Below are 17,911 nucleotides of genomic sequence, written 5' to 3' on the forward strand. Positions count from 1 at the left end.
TCCATTCGCACCTTTCGCGATTCCTCCAGAGAAATCGTAAGTACATTAACGAGCATGATTTTCCCCCTTCCGCCAGATGCACTGAAGATCTCGTGCAAGCTAGACCTCATGATCAACAACGACTGCTGATCCGGTGCCAAGAACTATATCTTAAGATACGAAGGAGCAGCATACACCTACGCTCGTGCTGAAGCTTTATGAGAGCGCGAATAATCGGCGTGAAAATTCTTTATTTCTTCACGATGCTGAGTGACATCATGTATGTGAAAAAGAAAAGCCGACGCGCGTGAAAGAAAAGCCTTGTCAGGCTCGTCTTCCCTCCCTCTATCTCTTCTTCTTTGACTCTTATCTTTACCTACTACGCCTCTCCGTCTCGATACACGCGAGTATATTAATATATATTTACAATAATACCTACTATAATAATAATTTAGTAGTGATATTTAAATTACAATAGTATTTTTTTGCTCTTTCTCTCACTCTCTCTCTCTCTCTCGTTTTTCTCTTCTCTCCTCGCATCGCCCATTCCACAAATATAATGTTGCACATAACCCAGTTACTGGCTTAGTCATCTAGCTGTACAAAACATTATATATCGTTACGTGTATCTAGCATCTAAAGATTTGTCTTGTGAGGTTTCTCTTCTCTTTTTTTCTGCTTTTTTTTTTACTATTTCTTTTAATCCTGTGAGGTTCATTAACACATACACAACGTCGCTGGGGCTACGGTTTTCTTTTCCTATTCGCGGTTCCCCCCATTTTTCGAGTCGAGTTTGTCGAATTCGCTCGACGTTCTCGGCGCGCTAACTGCGCTTAAGTACATTAAAAAATACCGTGCCCGAGTATGACCGAAAAAGCGCTCGCATCTTGAATTGCTCGCCAATTCGGTTTCGGCATACGCCGATCTAATCTTCTCGAGCAATTGTACATACATACAACGCCTCTGAATTCTTTCGCGAGGTTAATTAATAAAATTAGAGACAATCACACACACGAATAATCGACGATCATGCGATAAAAGTTACGAATTTCTCTCCGTCATTTTTTGTTATCAGAAACATCGGTCACAATAAAATTCAACACGATGAGCACGCCCGAATGCTTAGTTTTCCTCATTTCCCTCTTAACAATCTTTCATTAGATTTTAAACTTAGAAGAGAATAAATCACGCATTCCAACTGACTTTATCAGTTCTTCGCGGGGAAATGGTTGATGATATCGTGTATCCCATGATTTTTAAGTATTCTTTCGGCTTAAATTCTCTGCGGCGATTTACGTCGTGTTACGCGTCTTAAGTAGGGACTTTGTGCTACATGGATATGGGACACGGGAGGGAAGAAGGGATAAGGAAAGGATGTTAGAGCATCACTTAATCATATTTATCGTGAATAACTAAGCTTGTCGCCTCGGTGGCAGGGTCCAGGCATTGGGCCTGTGCTGAGCGTGGGGGGCAGGACGTCACAGCTGCTGGTCCCTGCAGGGAACCCAGATGTTCGGTCCTGATTGCTCGGAAATGACTTCCTTCACTTTCACATAGATTTCCTCGGGAGTGTCTCCTTGAACGACGGCTACAAATAAGATATAGCGATTTAATTATTACGATAAGAATATTTAAATTGCGTATTCGTCAAATACTGATTTCTCTCGTGATTTTTTCAAATTTTGATTTTAATTTTAATAAGTTGCATTACCTTTAGAATGTTTGCAACAATTACAATGTGAGCATTTTAATAATAAAATAATAGTTTAGTCGAATTTTATTTGTCAAAATTGATATTAAGATTAAAACAAGACCACTTATGTGAATATATCAAGTCAGAAAAGTAAGTATCAGTTGGGGAAACATAATACATCTATATATATATACATATATATTATATATATATTTCTTGCACGGAATGTCAGAGATCCGGGTTCGACTCCTGGCCGAGGTAATATTTTTCGCAATGAAAAATTAATTATTTACAGTTTTTAATAGGTTATTTAACATTATTGAGATCGGTATAAGATTCCCTCAAATTATATATAAAATTTATTGTAATTTAATAGAAGTTTTGTAAATGTGTGTAAACGTACCAGTAAAATATTCACCAAATTCTTGTTCCATCTTGAGAGCACGCTCGTACGTCTTCTTCGCCTGCTCTTCGGTCATCCTCTTATTCATCTCCCTGTAAAATTAAGAGTGCTAAATTTAGCAAAATAAATGACAACAAAATTGGTGCGTATTGAATATCGATTACTGAACTTACATAACAGACTCCACCGATTTTGGCTTGATGAAGATGGCAATAGGATAAAGTTGTGCTACTTGTAACCTCTTGATAGCATTCCCACTCACATCAAGAATACAGTGCTTGCCCTATAAAAGTAATAATTACAAATAGTTTTAGTGATGATTCCTCATCAATATTATATAATATAACATGTGAGAAAATTCTATAAAAGATCGATTCTATGTTACTAAAATTATGCATACCTTTTCAGCCACTTCTCGTACAGACGCAACGGATGTTCCGTAAAGATTGTCGTTATATTGTCCGGCCTCTATGAACAAATGATTTTGTATGTCCCTCTCCATTTGTTCCCTCGACGCTACGAAATGATAATCTCGTCCGTCCACTTCATATTCTCTTCTACTCCTAGTTGTGTCTGCAGGCAAATGAGTGAAGATCGATATACAGTTCCTTAAGAAAACTTCTATCGTTAGTCATCATTCGATTGTCAAACTCACGTGGAACACAGCTGCCAAATTTATCAGGGAATTCGGAGATGAGATCATCATTGATGCGATCCTTGAGTGGTCCGAGAACAATCACAGGACGCGTATACTGTATCGTCAACTGCTGCACGGCCTCGTACGAAAGCACGTTCTCTTCGCTGCCTGCAATCGTTTAATCAAATGTATATGGACGATTCTGCGACGCGCTCCCGAAGACTCGATAGAGGCCTCGTCATCATCGTTACAAGCAATCTCCTCCGAACCTTCAGCGCACAAGTCCGCCCACTCAGATATAGCAGAGAAAAATAAAAAGCAGGAACATTCATCTAAGAAGAGAATAAACACGACCCGAGCGGCCCTCCTTGCGACCCCGCTTCCGAAAGATAGGCTCTCTGATGACGGTCCCCGATGATGTCATTGATTAATTGACACTTCCACGAAACGGACGCGGGACAATGTTATACACAGAGCGATATGCGTTCGTCGGGAGCCACTTGAAACAATCTCTGGTTGGTGACTCGATAGATCGGTCACGTCCAGTGACAACTGTCCTTCAACTGTCTCAAGCGGACACCCCGGCTCTTGGCTCACTGGCATTTCGGACAAGTACACATTTCTCTCGTCGGACGAGCATGCTCTCAGCGTTCGGGCGAAATCGAAAGCAGAAGGCAAGCTGTACCTCTTAATGACTAGAAAATTTAAGCGATCCAGAGACGTCAGAGGTGCATAAGTGGCGTTAGTACGTATAGCGACTATAAACTAATACTTGACTAAAAAAAAGAAAGAAGGAGAGGTAGAGAAAGAGATAGATAGAGAAAAGTTGGAGTTCCCATTTGTAATCAATACCGCGCGCCGCTAACACATGTTACGAACTCGATATTAATGTGACCATGTCGCTTCTTCTCGGGTTCCAATTGCGATAATCGAATACGTGGTCCGGAACTTTCGCGCAAGTGTGAGGAAGAGCAGCACGTCAATGTGTTTCCAACGCGACGAGAAGAAGTGACACAATTTCTTCGTCTATTTGAGCGTTCTAATTGCGTTCTGCTGTTGTTAACGTCTACAGGTTCTACGATCGAAGAAGAGGAGGTAGAGAGCGGCGAAAAGAAAAGAAAACGAGAAAACAGGTTGTGATAGAGAGAAGCATGTTGCTCGGCCGTTTCAATTGTGCGCGGGGCGCGCGTCTCGTTAGTAATTTATCGCGAAGAGAAGCCTGGAGAAAATTAACGAATGTCGAAGGAGACAGACGTTTCTCGATTGGTTCCTTAAACCGGCGTATTGTACTCGCGATTGCTTTTCAATTTCGATCGTGAGTTTTATCGTCGGAAAATAAAAGAGTGAAAAGTTTGTAGAAAAGTTGTAGAGATCGACGGATGGTTGTGTTAACTCGCGACATTGCACATCGCAAGATAATGTAAAATCGATAGTAGCGGAAACACAATGAGAATATTGACACGTTACTCTCCCCAACTGTCAAATTATATCTATCTTATAGAATCGCGGCAACTTTGATCCACGTTTAGAGATCTTTAAGTGAGAAATTGGACACTGTTTAGACAATTTTCAATTGGTCCGCCATATTTTTCAGAACGCTTAAGAATAAAAATTTGTTGATGACTCAAATTTGATGTACAAACAAGAGACACACACATTTCTTTTTGTATTTGCAGAGGACTTCAAAAGAGAATCGAAACGTGCAATTAATTACATCATTAATTATGGAATAAAGAAATAATAAAATTTCTTACTTTATTACTTCGCATACTGACTATCGCGCCGTACTCTCATTTGCCTTATTGGCTTCAGAATAAGATAAAATGAGATGTGTGGATATCTTATTCTATCTTAGATACGTTCTAAAAAATAGTACAGATCTAACGAATAATATCCAATCTCTCTTACTTGAGAATCTCTATCCACGACCAATTTGCGTAAGAGCGGAAGTATTAATAGATCGGAAAATATCAAAGATCGTTAGCTGACATAGGGATTGCAAACAACATTATTCAGTTATTCATCTTTACGAATATTTTTTTAGGATAATCACCCGTTGACAGGGTTACAATTATCTGCGATCTGCGTTAGTTTCCTAGAGGAACAAATCGACTCTTTGTGTGCGCGCAATGCGCTCACAATATACGGTTCACACATTTGCTCTCGGCTACGACTTACTAAGCTCGTCATTGGGCTCGTCGGCCTCCTTTTCCAGATAAACTAACGTGAGTTCCTCCATATACGGCAGCTGAACGCGAAACAAAATTTCTCTACTCCCTGTAGCGCAAGATAAATCTTAAATGAATAAGAAAAGAGAAAGATCAAAATAAAGAGAGATAAAAGGGCGATAATGTTAATGGTGATGAATGAGAGGTGAATAATGGACAGCGGCGACGGAGGAAGAGTACCGGACAATCAAGGTCCTAAGATGAGAAAATTCTAAAAAAATCGTATGTGAAATTTCACGGATAGACAATGCGCTTGTGACGAATTCTCGATATATGATATAATCAGCGAGTATTTCGAGTTCAATTCGAAATCATATTATGCAAATACTATTTCTATTTTAAATATTATAAGATAAATCTCTCTAATTCATACGCAAACACATATAGGGCCACTTCGACCAACTCTGATTAACCTTAATCGACGATTAAAGTTAATCGGAGTTGATCGAAGTGGCCCATAGATAAATAAAGAGACCTGCTTTTTATGTATTAATTTACATTCTTAACATCGTGTACCGTATTATTCGTCATCAATCGTTATATTGTGTATATTAATGTTCACGGATAAATACATTTATACATGCTTTAACTGCACGAACGTCATCATTATTAACTAATGAAGATTTCGAGTTGACCTTTTCATCTCGTATGAATATGCATACTTCCATTGAAACAAAACAATAGATATGCTATGACGTATAATAAAGGCCCGGCATCATATATATATTTGGTTGCTGAATTATTGCTGACAAATGAATGCAAGCGTGATCAATATCTCTCGCAAGGCTGATAGACGAATAAAGGGATGAGATTTTCGGTCAGAACGTTTCACAAATACTATAATTATAAATTTTGAAGCGTTATTGTTGTATAATTGCAACAAATTTGAGCGTGCTATGCCGAATTCATATTCTCTAACTATATACGTGAACGTTAACATTAGCATTCATTTTATGATAAATAAAATTGCAGAAAATAATGAACGTTAAAGTAATAATAAATACTACCATAATTTTTGTACCGATATTAATTATATTAATTATATTAATCTATCAGAGCACGTGCATAATCAACGTGAAACAATGTCGTGACCAAAATTCATTATCCCGCGTGGCTGACCCAGGCAATACGATCTCTTCAGTGTGAGGAAGAGTAGGAAAGATATATAGAGAGAAAGAAAGAGGAAAAAGAAAAAGATAAATAGAGAGGGGGAGGGGCAGGGAGGAACTAAAGATAGCGAGATATAAAGAGTGGGAACGAAGAGAGAAGAGAGAGACATGATTACCTTCAGTGTTAGTGTCGTCCTGGGTGTAGCACAGCATGAATGCTAGAACATAACAAGTTGATACATTTCAGTATACGTTGCGTACTAAATAAGCGACCGTTAATTACCGCTAGAATTAATTAGAAGCGCTATAGACTTTCGAGAAAACTCTCTCCTACTGTGCGCGCGCGATTCCAATGCTACGCACGGGATGGATTCGATGAACCATGATGCAAGTGTGTTTGCAGATTCGAGAAATGACACGCGAATGGGGATTTAAATCGTCCGAATTATTCCTTCCTTAAAAATCGTGATTTAATTGTCATAACTAAGTATTTCGTGAAGAATGCAAATTCCCTAGTGCAGTAATCACGGAATGTTATGCGTTGCATGTTATTTGTGAAAGCATTACGTTTAAGTACTCGTAAAGTACACTGCGTCGTTTGTATCATCAAAATATTCTTTTTTCATGACATCGATGAATAATCGTCTCGCTCGCTACGGAGACACTCATGCTTGAGAAAAACATCGGGTAACACGAAGAAAAAAAAAGTATCAGCTGTGTGTACAACTCAAGATTGTAACACTCTTCCTTTCGCCATCAGCTAAGTGGTAAGAAGCGTGTATATCTTCTCGTTTATTACGAGGTCGAACACCGAATCGCGTGTTATGTCATGTCGAAGAACGAGATTTCTTCTCAATCTAACACAATGACAATGCGACGTACATGCATCTAGTACTTCAAACAATTTTTTTTTTTGTTTTATCAATCCGGAGCTATTGTTGAATACATCTGATGGAGGATGATGTGCTTCGTGACACGATCTTTGAAATGAATGGAATGCGTTTTTATCATGTATATTATTTTTTGAGGAAGAAAATAAAAAAATGAAAAAGAGAAAGAAGAAAATGTGAACTACTACTGTCTGAGAGGAACATCGCTCTACCGTGCTGGACCGTTTCTATGGACTACCTGTGAACCTTTAATAATGAAAAGCCGAAAGTTAGAAGCGGAGTCGAGAGCGTAGATAAGAGCGTCGGTCGGGATGTTAGTCTAGAGACTCTGCACGGGGCAGAAAAGTTCAAGGTGCAGTGTACATGCGCAAGCGAGGTCGAAGGGCGCAAATGAAGCTGCTGCGGCTCTGCATGGTGATTCTCCGCAAGCGACATCGCGTACGATACAACATTGTGAGATTCAATCTCGACCAAAACTCGATTTCGATCCAAGATAAAGCGAATTACATTTAAAAAATACTATAAACAAATAATTTCTTTTATTACGATCAAACAAGACTATGCATTATCAATTTTTGGCCTTTATACCTTAACAATTTACTTCATTGTGCAAAAAAAAGAAATGATTTTGCTGAAATATCTAAAAATCTTTTGTTAAATACGGATTTAAAAATAATTTTGTTGGATTATGAAAGTATTTGTGTAGAAAATTCAACCATGATAAGCAAGACTCCAAAAAATTTTGATATTCTAGCAACCAACTTGAGCGTCACACATAATTATTCTAGTAATCCAACAAAATTATTTTCATATCTGTATCTAACTAAATATTTAGATGCATCCCCGAAACCATTCTTTTAATATAAGAAAAAAGAATTAAAATAAAAATATTTCTTTAAATTATACATGGAAAGAAAGAGAGAGAGAATGATTTGCTAAAAATATATAATTTAATTAGATTATATATTGATCTGACAATAATTTTGATGGACTATCAAAATAATTAACACAGAACGCTTAATAACGACTTAATGACGACGCTGCAAAAGTTTTAATATTTTAGCAACTAGTTTGAGCATCTTACATAATTATTTTAATAGTCTAAACAAAATTATTTTCAAGTTTCTAATTAAATTTTTAGATACTTTAATAGAATCGTTTTTTTTTTCATGTACGTAATTAGTCTTTAGCTTAATATATCATCAAAATTCATCCCAAATCTCGTATTTTGGTGTGTACTTTAAAACTGCGTCACTGTTGACGTCATTGCATGTGTAAAATGGCGAAAGCGCATATTTACAGAGCTTATTACATGTCTAATTAAAATACTTACGGGTGGGATCGTTCTCATTCTCAGGTGTGGTGGGCGTTCCTACACAAGCAGGCAAAACAAAACACATGTCACGTTTTCACATTGTAAAACACACAAGCTCATTCGGGACTTGGGCGTGTCTGATCGGGGCTCATCGCACCGGAAGTTGGGACTTTAATCAATGATTTTACTTGCTCAAATAAAAATTTTCGATTTTTGCATGGAAAATTATATTATGTACCGACTTTGATTACAACTCTTTTTAAAATTGCGCGTTATGAAATCTTGAAGAATTCATTTTTACAATGATACTATAATTATGAAAGAAATTGTATACGTATTAAATGTTTACGTAACTACTGATGATATTAGAGAATATCGTAGAATAGACGCGGAAAGTTGCTTTACTAGAAGAATAGTTTTCTACTGTCACATTTTATATAATACTATAACGTTCTCGATTAAATTTTCCAAGTTTGCTGCAGGACGTGGAATTATTAAGAAAACTATTAATTATTAATACAAAATTGAACCCATCGATTGCGAAGACTGTAGCCCGAGGATAGGGAATAACTTCGTAATTCAGCGGTTAAATCGCACGATATGAGTATATAGGCGAATACATACGAGAAAACATTAAAACACAGTAAATATGGATTAGAACATGCACAGAACGTGCAGGAGGGAAAAGAAAATAACAATCACATTCTAGACACTCACGTTCCTGATCGGAGCCATCCTCGGATTTATCGTCTTTGCTCTTCATGAAGGGGAACTTCCTGCTAAACGAGAAATTCTTTTTCTTTCGGTCTAGAGTTGATTGCTGAAATCAACAAGTTTTCTGCGATGTAGTCAACAAATCATAAATTTTATTTAGTTTTGTATATATTAATAAATTTATTCATGAGAGAAACAATTTTATCAAATATTTATGATATTTAAAGAGAACCATATATTATAAAAGCAAAATTAAAATAATGTTTGTGTAAAAATTTGAAATTATAAATATGATAATTTTTATATAATTAAATATAATAATAATGATATATTACCATGAAAAGTAACTGATATATTATTAATTAAAGGTGCCAGTACAAAGTGAACATTCATAAATTGTATGTAACATTCGGCCGATTTTCGAATCGCCTCCGCCTTCCGTTGTCTAATAATAATATATTACTTTGAAAAGTAACTGATATATTATTAATTAAAGATGCCAGTACAAAGTGAACATACCATACATAAAGTGTATGCAACTTTCGGCCGATTTTCGAATCGCCTCAGCCTTCCGCTGTCCCCCTCACCTCACCGCCCCGCGCGCAGATCAAATGTCGCTCGAACAATTTATGAATGTTCACTTTGTACTGGCACCTTTAATTAATAATATATCAGTTACTTTTCATGGAAATATATCATTATTAGATAAAACGGTGTAAATTTTTGAGTATCCTTTTTTGAACACGGCTTAAACTTTTCATTTTTATGATATGATTTTTTCGAATATCACTTACTTTTTAGAGTACAAATATATTACAAATATATACAATTTTTAGAAAGAGCTATATTTGTATAATCTTCCTAAATAATAATAATACATTATATAATTGTATTATAATTTGTAGTTTTTCGTCATTTTCGAAGAAATTAGGAGCTTCCAGAAATTCCTGTTTCACTCACCTTATCAAGAATGACCGGCATGTGCCCCTGGAACTTGACAGAACGGTCTCTGGCACGCTGCTTGCGTTCCCATCGCCTACGCGAGGGTATTATACCTAGACCTTCTTCCTCGCCCTGTGGGGTGACTCTTCTCGCCTGCCACCATTCGTCGTCACTAGCGTTCGTCACGTGCAAGATCTCGCCATAACGGAACGCCAAGCCGCGGCTCGGCAAACCATCGTCTTTATTGGGGTCGTAATCAAACAACGCTCTATTGAGGAAAAAAATATCGTCCTTATTTACCTTCGTATTTTATATGAATTGTGGCGCGCTTGCGGCCCGTCGATCCCTATCGATTATTGATTAGCACGATTTCGATATCATCTCGTCGCGCTCGAGGAACGAGGGAGAAATAACGAAGAGGGAGATGGCGGAATAAAGAGAACGAGTCAACGTCGCAATCTATTGTGTGGTTTCTCCTGTGTCTTCCCTGTCAGGAATTATTCTACAGAATTATTTATTACGTGATGCTGTGTGTTAATTAATTGTTAATAGCTCGACCGTTAAAGGCAATTTCTTATTGGTTGTGTTTCTCACAATTACTATAAGATTTAATATTTAAATGTTGTTTATTTACGTCACCTGAAAAAGATGTTGTTCTTACTTAAACCGATTATTGCGAAGAATATTACTAAGGCTTCGGTAGTCTAACTGGTAGGACGCTCGCACAGAATGTAAGAGATTCGGGTTCGACTACCAGCCGAGGTATATTTTTCGCAATAAGAATTAATCATTTTTAATTTATTATTCGATATTATTAAGATCGATTTAAGATGCATAAAGAGCATTAAAAATTGTTAAATTGCAAACACAATTTAACTCGTGATATTTGCGGTAGTTTCGTAGAGTGGCGTCTCTTAAAACATTTATCTACATAAATTCACACGGAATTATAATAGCACTTAAGATCCAGCTCGACCGTTAAAGGCAATTTCTTTCTTATTGGTTATGTTAATTAATTGTGTAATAATAATAACAAAAGTAATCATTTTGTAATAACATAAACGATCACCGAGAATACTTTACATCCTATTTAAAATCATTACTATTAACAATAACAATATATTGTAAATTATTGTTTTCCGATTTACTGGCATTTTAAAACATCATAGATATGGATTTACTCACAATTTTCGTAAAAAAAATTATCTAAGTTGAAACCAAACAAATATTAAACAAAATAAACAGATAAGAGGCTAAATAGTTTAAAGAACAATATCCACATAATTCACATTTTTTTTACCGTGGGGATATAAATATAAAAACACCAAATAACTATATTCCCCAGGATTAAAAGATTTTGAAATTGAAACTCTGAGCGACAAATGATCGAATCAAAAGATAATCGCAAAAGTATAATTAAATACCTCACGTAAAGTGATTTCTTCTGAGAGGTCCTCATGAGGGTGCCTGTCATTACATTCTGTTGCGAAATTTGTTGTTTAAGATCCTGGATCTTCGCTTCAAATCTGTTGTAATCCTCCGGTTTGTATTGCACCACGATCGTCACTGTTTGACTAGTACCCTGAATACGCGTAAACAAAAAAAAAACCGTATCCATTATTTTCGATTAATCGCAATTAAAAAATTGTTTGGAGAATATAACTTGTAAATATATTAATACATCAAAATTATTATATTCATGTAATCAGCACTTTTCAATTAATATTTTAATTCAAATTTCGGTTAGCAAAAAATTTCATAATAAACTTTATTAACATGTTAATCTTTTGTCGTTATAATCTTTTACCGAAGTTAAAAGACACTTTTCAGAAGAGATACAGATGAGACACAGTGCAATACAGTAAATCATTAGATTTTTACTTTTTGCCGATATTAAACGAAGATGAAATTATCACTGTGTTATATACATACACTATGTCTCTTGCTGAAAAGCACTAAAAGTTGTTGAATTCCGCGACGATTACTTATTGTTTAAATATTATAATAACAAACAAAATCGAAGATCTCACCTTGAGAACCGCGGCGGCCTCCTCGTGGGTGGCTGTTCGGAGATTGATACCATTAACGCTCAATATCTGATCGCCTCTGCGTAATTCACCACTGAGATCGGCCGGACCTCCGGCTAGAATAAACGAAATAAAGATGCCTTCACCATCTTCACCACCAACGATGTTAAAACCCAGACCAGGAGAGCCTTTATTTAATACGACGGTTCGAACTTCCCTGGAAAAAAAAAGAGATGGACCATGTTACGTTAACATTAATAATATTCCTAGAAATGTGAAATTGCTGCAACAATTATTATTAACAATTGGATAATGTATGTGCATTTTTATAAGATATACTGAGATTACATATGTAAGTCAATTAATTTAATTTCTACTGCATCTCAAGAGCACCAAGGATAAATTAATTTATAAATATTTATAAATCATAGACAAGCGTGGACGTTCTCAATTTAAGATTTACGCCTAGATACGTATCGCGTGTCAACGCACTTGCATTTTAATCGCGAATCAAAATGTAAATTTTCCCCAGGATTCTTATAGACGCGATTATCACGTTAACTAGAAGACCGGTCGGGAAATTCATCATGCCACGCAGTTTTCGCGAATTTGAAATGTACTTCGCCGTAACGAGACGCATAATGCGAGGACATGCACAAATGATGGCATCATAACTATGTACTGAACTATTCTGCACAAATTTATCTTCGTACGATTAAATGAAATAAATTTTGATGAAGAAATTTGGGAATTTCCATAAAATAACGTTAAGGATCGACGAGAAATTTGGTATTACGAATTGGACCAAGTCGCAATAAATTTCGAAATCACAACTTTAAATATTGTGAAATTTTTATCAACCGCATTTTCTGTAGAGAATGAAATTGTTGACAAATTTCTCAATATAGTTTATTATCTAATTTTATAATGAAAACACATCGTAAATACGAATTAATTATATTCAATATTACTCTATTTTTTTACTTTTGCTTATTTTTGTAACATTCTACTTTTGTTACTGGATAGTCTTCATAGCAGTAGTCTTGTCGGAGCTTCATCATTTACGTGCACTATATTATCTTTTGTATTTCTTTTCGTCTTTCAGCTTTGTAATTAACTATTGTTGTATACATTGCAATAAAGATTATTAACATTATTAATGTTTTAAAAATGAAAGACAAAGGTCGGTTCTTGTTTAAAACTGTCTTAAGTATATAATTTTAGATAACAAATTAATCACATACAGCCGTATTAATATCTTAAAATAAAATATTATTACTTAAGACAGTTCTAAAATAAGAACTGTAAATAGCGACCAACCAAAATGTAATCACGAAGATCATTTATTTTAAAAGGCCAATGAAATCATCTTTCGCAGTCGCTTTCTGGTATCGTAAATGTCAACAGTTCAATAACGATGATCATATACAAATTCGTGTAAACGGCATGAGTATGACGCAAAAGCGTGTCGATCAATGAAACGTCCTACGTAAGCGCTTACGCATTCGGGTAATCAAGTCGGCGGGATACTAATCCTTATACATATACACCATGAATGTGCTTAACGCTCTTGCACATATACGCAGACATAAACAAACTAAAGAAATCAATTCATGGAGATTTACTAACACACAAGCTAGAAAAAGTCCCTCAGCCATTCTCTGGCGTCAGCTCTACTATGTTCGATAATAACAAAAAAGTAAGAGAATAATTTTTCAAACGTAACGCGACATTTGCGTTATACCTTTATCGCCGTTTGAAAGCCCTTTATTTATGGACATGTTTGCTGTGGATCGTTAGGTATTCGTTGAAAGACCGCACTAAATATAGAAAATTAGGTCTCGGTGCAATGAGTTGCAATCTCATTTCACCGGGACCTAATTTTCTATGTTTAATAAGCTACAATCGTGTATGAAAACTGATTTATTTCACCGGAACCTAATTTTCCATATAATTAATAAACTTCGCACTAATTATATGCAAAATTTAGTCCCAATGAAATATTCGTTTTCACATATAATGTATAATAGTTTATAATAAGATGTCATAGATATAAAGCTGAATAATTAATAGTTTTTTTTTTAGCATATGATTTATCAAAAAGTACTTCTGCAAATACAAATTATAAGTTTGTTTTTTAATTATAATAATAAAATTTTATATTTTGATATACTTGTACAGTTCAAGAACTAGCACTTATTTGAACCATGTATATATAACATTTTTGGTTCACCACATAAAGCTATAATACATATTTGTGAAAACCAACTCATTTCACCAGAACCCAATTTTCCATGTAATTAGTGCGAGGTTCTTTCGAGGGGCGAAATTACGAAGATTACACGTCATCATCATCGTCGGGTCGTATGGTACGTAACATGAAGATTCCTGCTAGTGACCTGTATGCAACCTCGAGGCGTAACCACTCGACGCTTTCTCTTGCTCATGTTAACGAAGACCTCGAATTAACGGTTGGTACGCTGCCAGCGGGGACACAAGTTAAGTTCATATTACCAGCTCGCGAGAGACAACCACGAGCGCATCCGGCTGTTCACCTTTCGCTTATCTTAACGGACTCTTGTTGCACGCGTGATGCTCGATATTCGGATCGGAATATCTATTACTTATATGTATAGTAATCATGTTTCATACAGATCAAACATTATAATCATTGTTAAAATATTTTCATAAAATAATATTATATTGACATTTGAAAATATTAATAGAATATTAATATTTTAAAATATCAATATAAAAAAATATATTGTTACGTCACTTTAATATTAATTTTTTGTATTATTATACATGCGTAAAAAAATGGCACGTATATTTAGCGTAAATATCAATGAGTCTCTCTTCTTGCTGGCAATAAAAAGAATAGTATCCTACAAAAGAGATCGGATAGTCTGACACGTCTCAGGAAAACGTCTCTTTGACATTATTATCCATTTATTTCGATAGATCGAAACGATATAGCCATCATTCCAATTTTCATTTACAACACATTTCTTCTTCTACTGTAACATTAATAATAAAAGAATAACAACCGTGGCATTAAATTTAACAATTATTTTTTATTATCATTAGAAAATGTTAAAAAAAAGAAATTATTCAGTTAATTTTATCTTTAATATAATGTTTAAGATTTTCGTGTGATACTGTATACAATATAATTGCTAAACAGAGCTTTTTCAGTTTAGATTTATCATTTATCATTTGCTAATAACTCCAACACAGATAATAGAAAATATCTGATAAAAAGTCTGATTGTAACGAATATTTCCATACATGAAAGAAATAATGGGTATAATTTTCTTATCACGTCTATAATTCATTAGGTCATTCGGTGATTGACACGCTTGTCGAATCGGTCCATCCATCGCATTCTCGAAATCCTCCGTTACGATTGGCCCGCGCTAAACGGGGATTTACGTGCCTCTGCGTGGTGGAGGAATGCGCGCCGGATGCGCGTAGACGTCCGCAGCATATGTTTCCGTCAGTCCGACACGCGCGTTGACGTTGACGCGTGTTACTAACTAGTTATGTCCGCGGCACGGATCGTATTATCGTGTGCTCTCGATTCGAGGCTTTAATTATACGTATTCGCATTATTCGCAACGCGTGCCGACCCCCTTTCGCGAGACGGGTGTGTTGTCGCAGGAAACAGATTTTCCAGGACATATCGCGATATTGCGCAATACCTAAAGGGGAAGTATATCTTGCGCTCGTAAATACTTTACGACAATAAATAAATCATAAAACAACTTGAGATCTTTCTACAATTTAGGAATCTGATTGTTTCATCTTATGATGCAATAAACATTATCTAGTGTACGCGAGAATGATTCAAAATCGTGAAATAATATCAAGTAATCTTTTATCGTAAATATCTACAATAGATGTCATTATATGTTATATAGATAGGCGTGAAATTATTAATTTATAGAAATGTACATTGACATAAAATTAGCTAACATAAATCTTGTAAAAACAAATAAAAATCTTGAGAATAAAGAGAATACGAGAATAATCTACTAAACAAATTATTTTCAAAAAATATTCAGCTTTCCATTTTATAACTCGTTCGTATAATTTATATATCCATTTCTACCAATTAAGATTAATTTTAATTTTGGTTTAACTTCTTTATTCCTTTCTAATTTATGGAACTAGAAAAAGACAAGGGTAAGTTAAACTAAGATTATAGTTAATCTACATTGTTAGAAACAAGTATTAGACATATATAGAGAATTACAAAGATAATTGAAGTACTTACAATTGTGGTTACGATAGAATCTCAGTTGTGTATTCTGCGCATTTCTTTTCTTTGAAATACTAGGAATATCTTACTATATATAAATAATGTTCTTTATTCTTCTTTTTTAATACATAACCTTATACATACTTTCTAAAGATGTTAAAGTATATGCGAAAACTTAAAAATTTTTGTATACTTTTAAGCGATGAAAATTAATCCAGATACGAACGACTCATCGTATAATAAAGAACAGGAAAATCGTCATATGAATTTGTAAGAGTTAAATATCAACGTTATAGGTAACTTCGGATTGAATACCTACATTTAAAGCGGATGTTCAAATCGGAGTTGCCATTCAATACACACTTCAGAAAGTCTTCACTAAATAATAATACTAATCAATATTGAAAATGTAAGCGAAACTCATACATATGAATAAAAATATAAGTTATCAAATGCCTCGAACTGTCAAGATACCGAAGATTCTATATTTTTACAAGCCTACAAAGAATTTAACTTGTAAAATAGGTCAAGCTAAAGGCACTTGAAAAACAATTAGTATTTATAAATTTATGTTTATTAAGAATTCTTTCATCGTTTTAATGAATTCAAGTCAGTTACGCCCCTGGTTCTGAAATGCTATATATATGTATAACTGGTACATATATTCGTCTCTACTTTCATCTCTTTTATACTTGGAAAGATTGTGCAGCAATCGCACAAATTACTATTTACTGTCAACTCTTAAACCGTTTTTCGTTTTTCCCACTTTATAACTTACGATCTACTTTAAGAGCGCACAATTCCGCCTAATGCAATATGTACCGTATATACTCTCTCATACCATTTGAACTGCATCCCCCGTTCCTAGAGCGCTCCACTCTTCCCATTTCATCATCAAGACAAATATTAGTGAAAATAGCGTCTCGTATACCTCGTCCCACACGCGTCTATGTCAATACGCACTCGATTTCGTTAACAAACAAGCACACGGTCAATTTCTTATTCACCATGTCTGATTCTTCATTCTCTGATCGCAACAAACATCACACGATTTATCTGAACGAACGAACAGATGGTTGCGCTGATTCTCAATCTATTCGCACTCACGCACTTGAAGACGTGTTGTAAAACGCGCACCTGTTCCTTCGCAGCGCGGAATAAATGGAACAATGACGTAATGCCACTGCGGTTTCGCTGCGGAAGGACGAGTTGTCATCAAGGAGTGGTCTCTCTCGATGCACCCTTGTCGATGGTTAGCGCGTATCGGCGAACATCCGGACACGTGATTGTGGTCGATCGTGCAGGTTGATCGATAGCGAATACGGGAAGAGAACAGTGGTGAACGAAGAGCAAGAAGGAGAGAAAGATGCAGAGAGAGGGCGAAATGACGCGCAATCCTTTGGACCAGCTGGCGCGACGTTGTTGCTGGTTCTCTCTCTCTCTCCGTTCTCTGCTCTCTTTCGATCACGAACCAACAGCGACGTTCCGACGTCGGTTGGGGGCGTCGCGACGGATTAAAGGCCTCGGAACATAGGTAGTCGCCGCCGCGCCGTATCGTGTCGCCATGCGCCGCGCCGCCGAGGCGGCCACTGCGAACTACTATCGTCAGGATCGATAGAAATAAGCTGACTCTCTCTCTGGCGCGCGCTGTAACCCTGCGTCGCAACCCTCTTTTCACCACCGCCTCGTAGCACCACTATCGCCGCCGCCGCC

At 35.9% G+C, this 17,911-nt stretch overlaps 1 protein-coding gene across 9 annotated transcripts in view; it reads right to left on the reverse strand.

Annotated features, from left to right (window-relative positions):
• Positions 1 to 658: 658 nt before the first annotated feature.
• The window catches only part of dlg1 (MAGUK family member discs large 1), a 540,434-nt gene continuing 523,181 nt past the window's right edge, over positions 659 to 17,911 (reverse strand). For 5 of the 9 annotated variants that reach the window (XM_018540590.1, XM_018540588.1, XM_018540585.1 and 2 more), the window contains 11 exons: positions 11,941 to 12,154; positions 11,335 to 11,492; positions 9,929 to 10,178; positions 8,972 to 9,074; positions 8,273 to 8,311; positions 6,226 to 6,267; positions 2,731 to 2,880; positions 2,476 to 2,648; positions 2,249 to 2,358; positions 2,076 to 2,167; positions 659 to 1,567 (listed from right to left, as the gene is read on the reverse strand). In XM_018540590.1, the coding sequence (XP_018396092.1) occupies positions 1,458 to 1,567; positions 2,076 to 2,167; positions 2,249 to 2,358; positions 2,476 to 2,648; positions 2,731 to 2,880; positions 6,226 to 6,267; positions 8,273 to 8,311; positions 8,972 to 9,074; positions 9,929 to 10,178; positions 11,335 to 11,492; positions 11,941 to 12,154 (1,441 nt within the window). In that variant the 3' untranslated portion in view covers positions 659 to 1,457. The remainder of the gene's footprint in view (positions 1,568 to 2,075; positions 2,168 to 2,248; positions 2,359 to 2,475; positions 2,649 to 2,730; positions 2,881 to 6,225; positions 6,268 to 8,272; positions 8,312 to 8,971; positions 9,075 to 9,928; positions 10,179 to 11,334; positions 11,493 to 11,940; positions 12,155 to 17,911) is intronic. The other 4 variants (XM_018540591.1, XM_018540586.1, XM_018540587.1 and 1 more) reach the window with 3 other exon arrangements.

The sequence above is a fragment of the Cyphomyrmex costatus genome, unplaced genomic scaffold (assembly GCF_001594065.2).
Source record: "Cyphomyrmex costatus isolate MS0001 unplaced genomic scaffold, Ccosl1.0 scaffold254, whole genome shotgun sequence".
Lineage (NCBI taxonomy): Eukaryota > Metazoa > Arthropoda > Insecta > Hymenoptera > Formicidae > Cyphomyrmex > Cyphomyrmex costatus.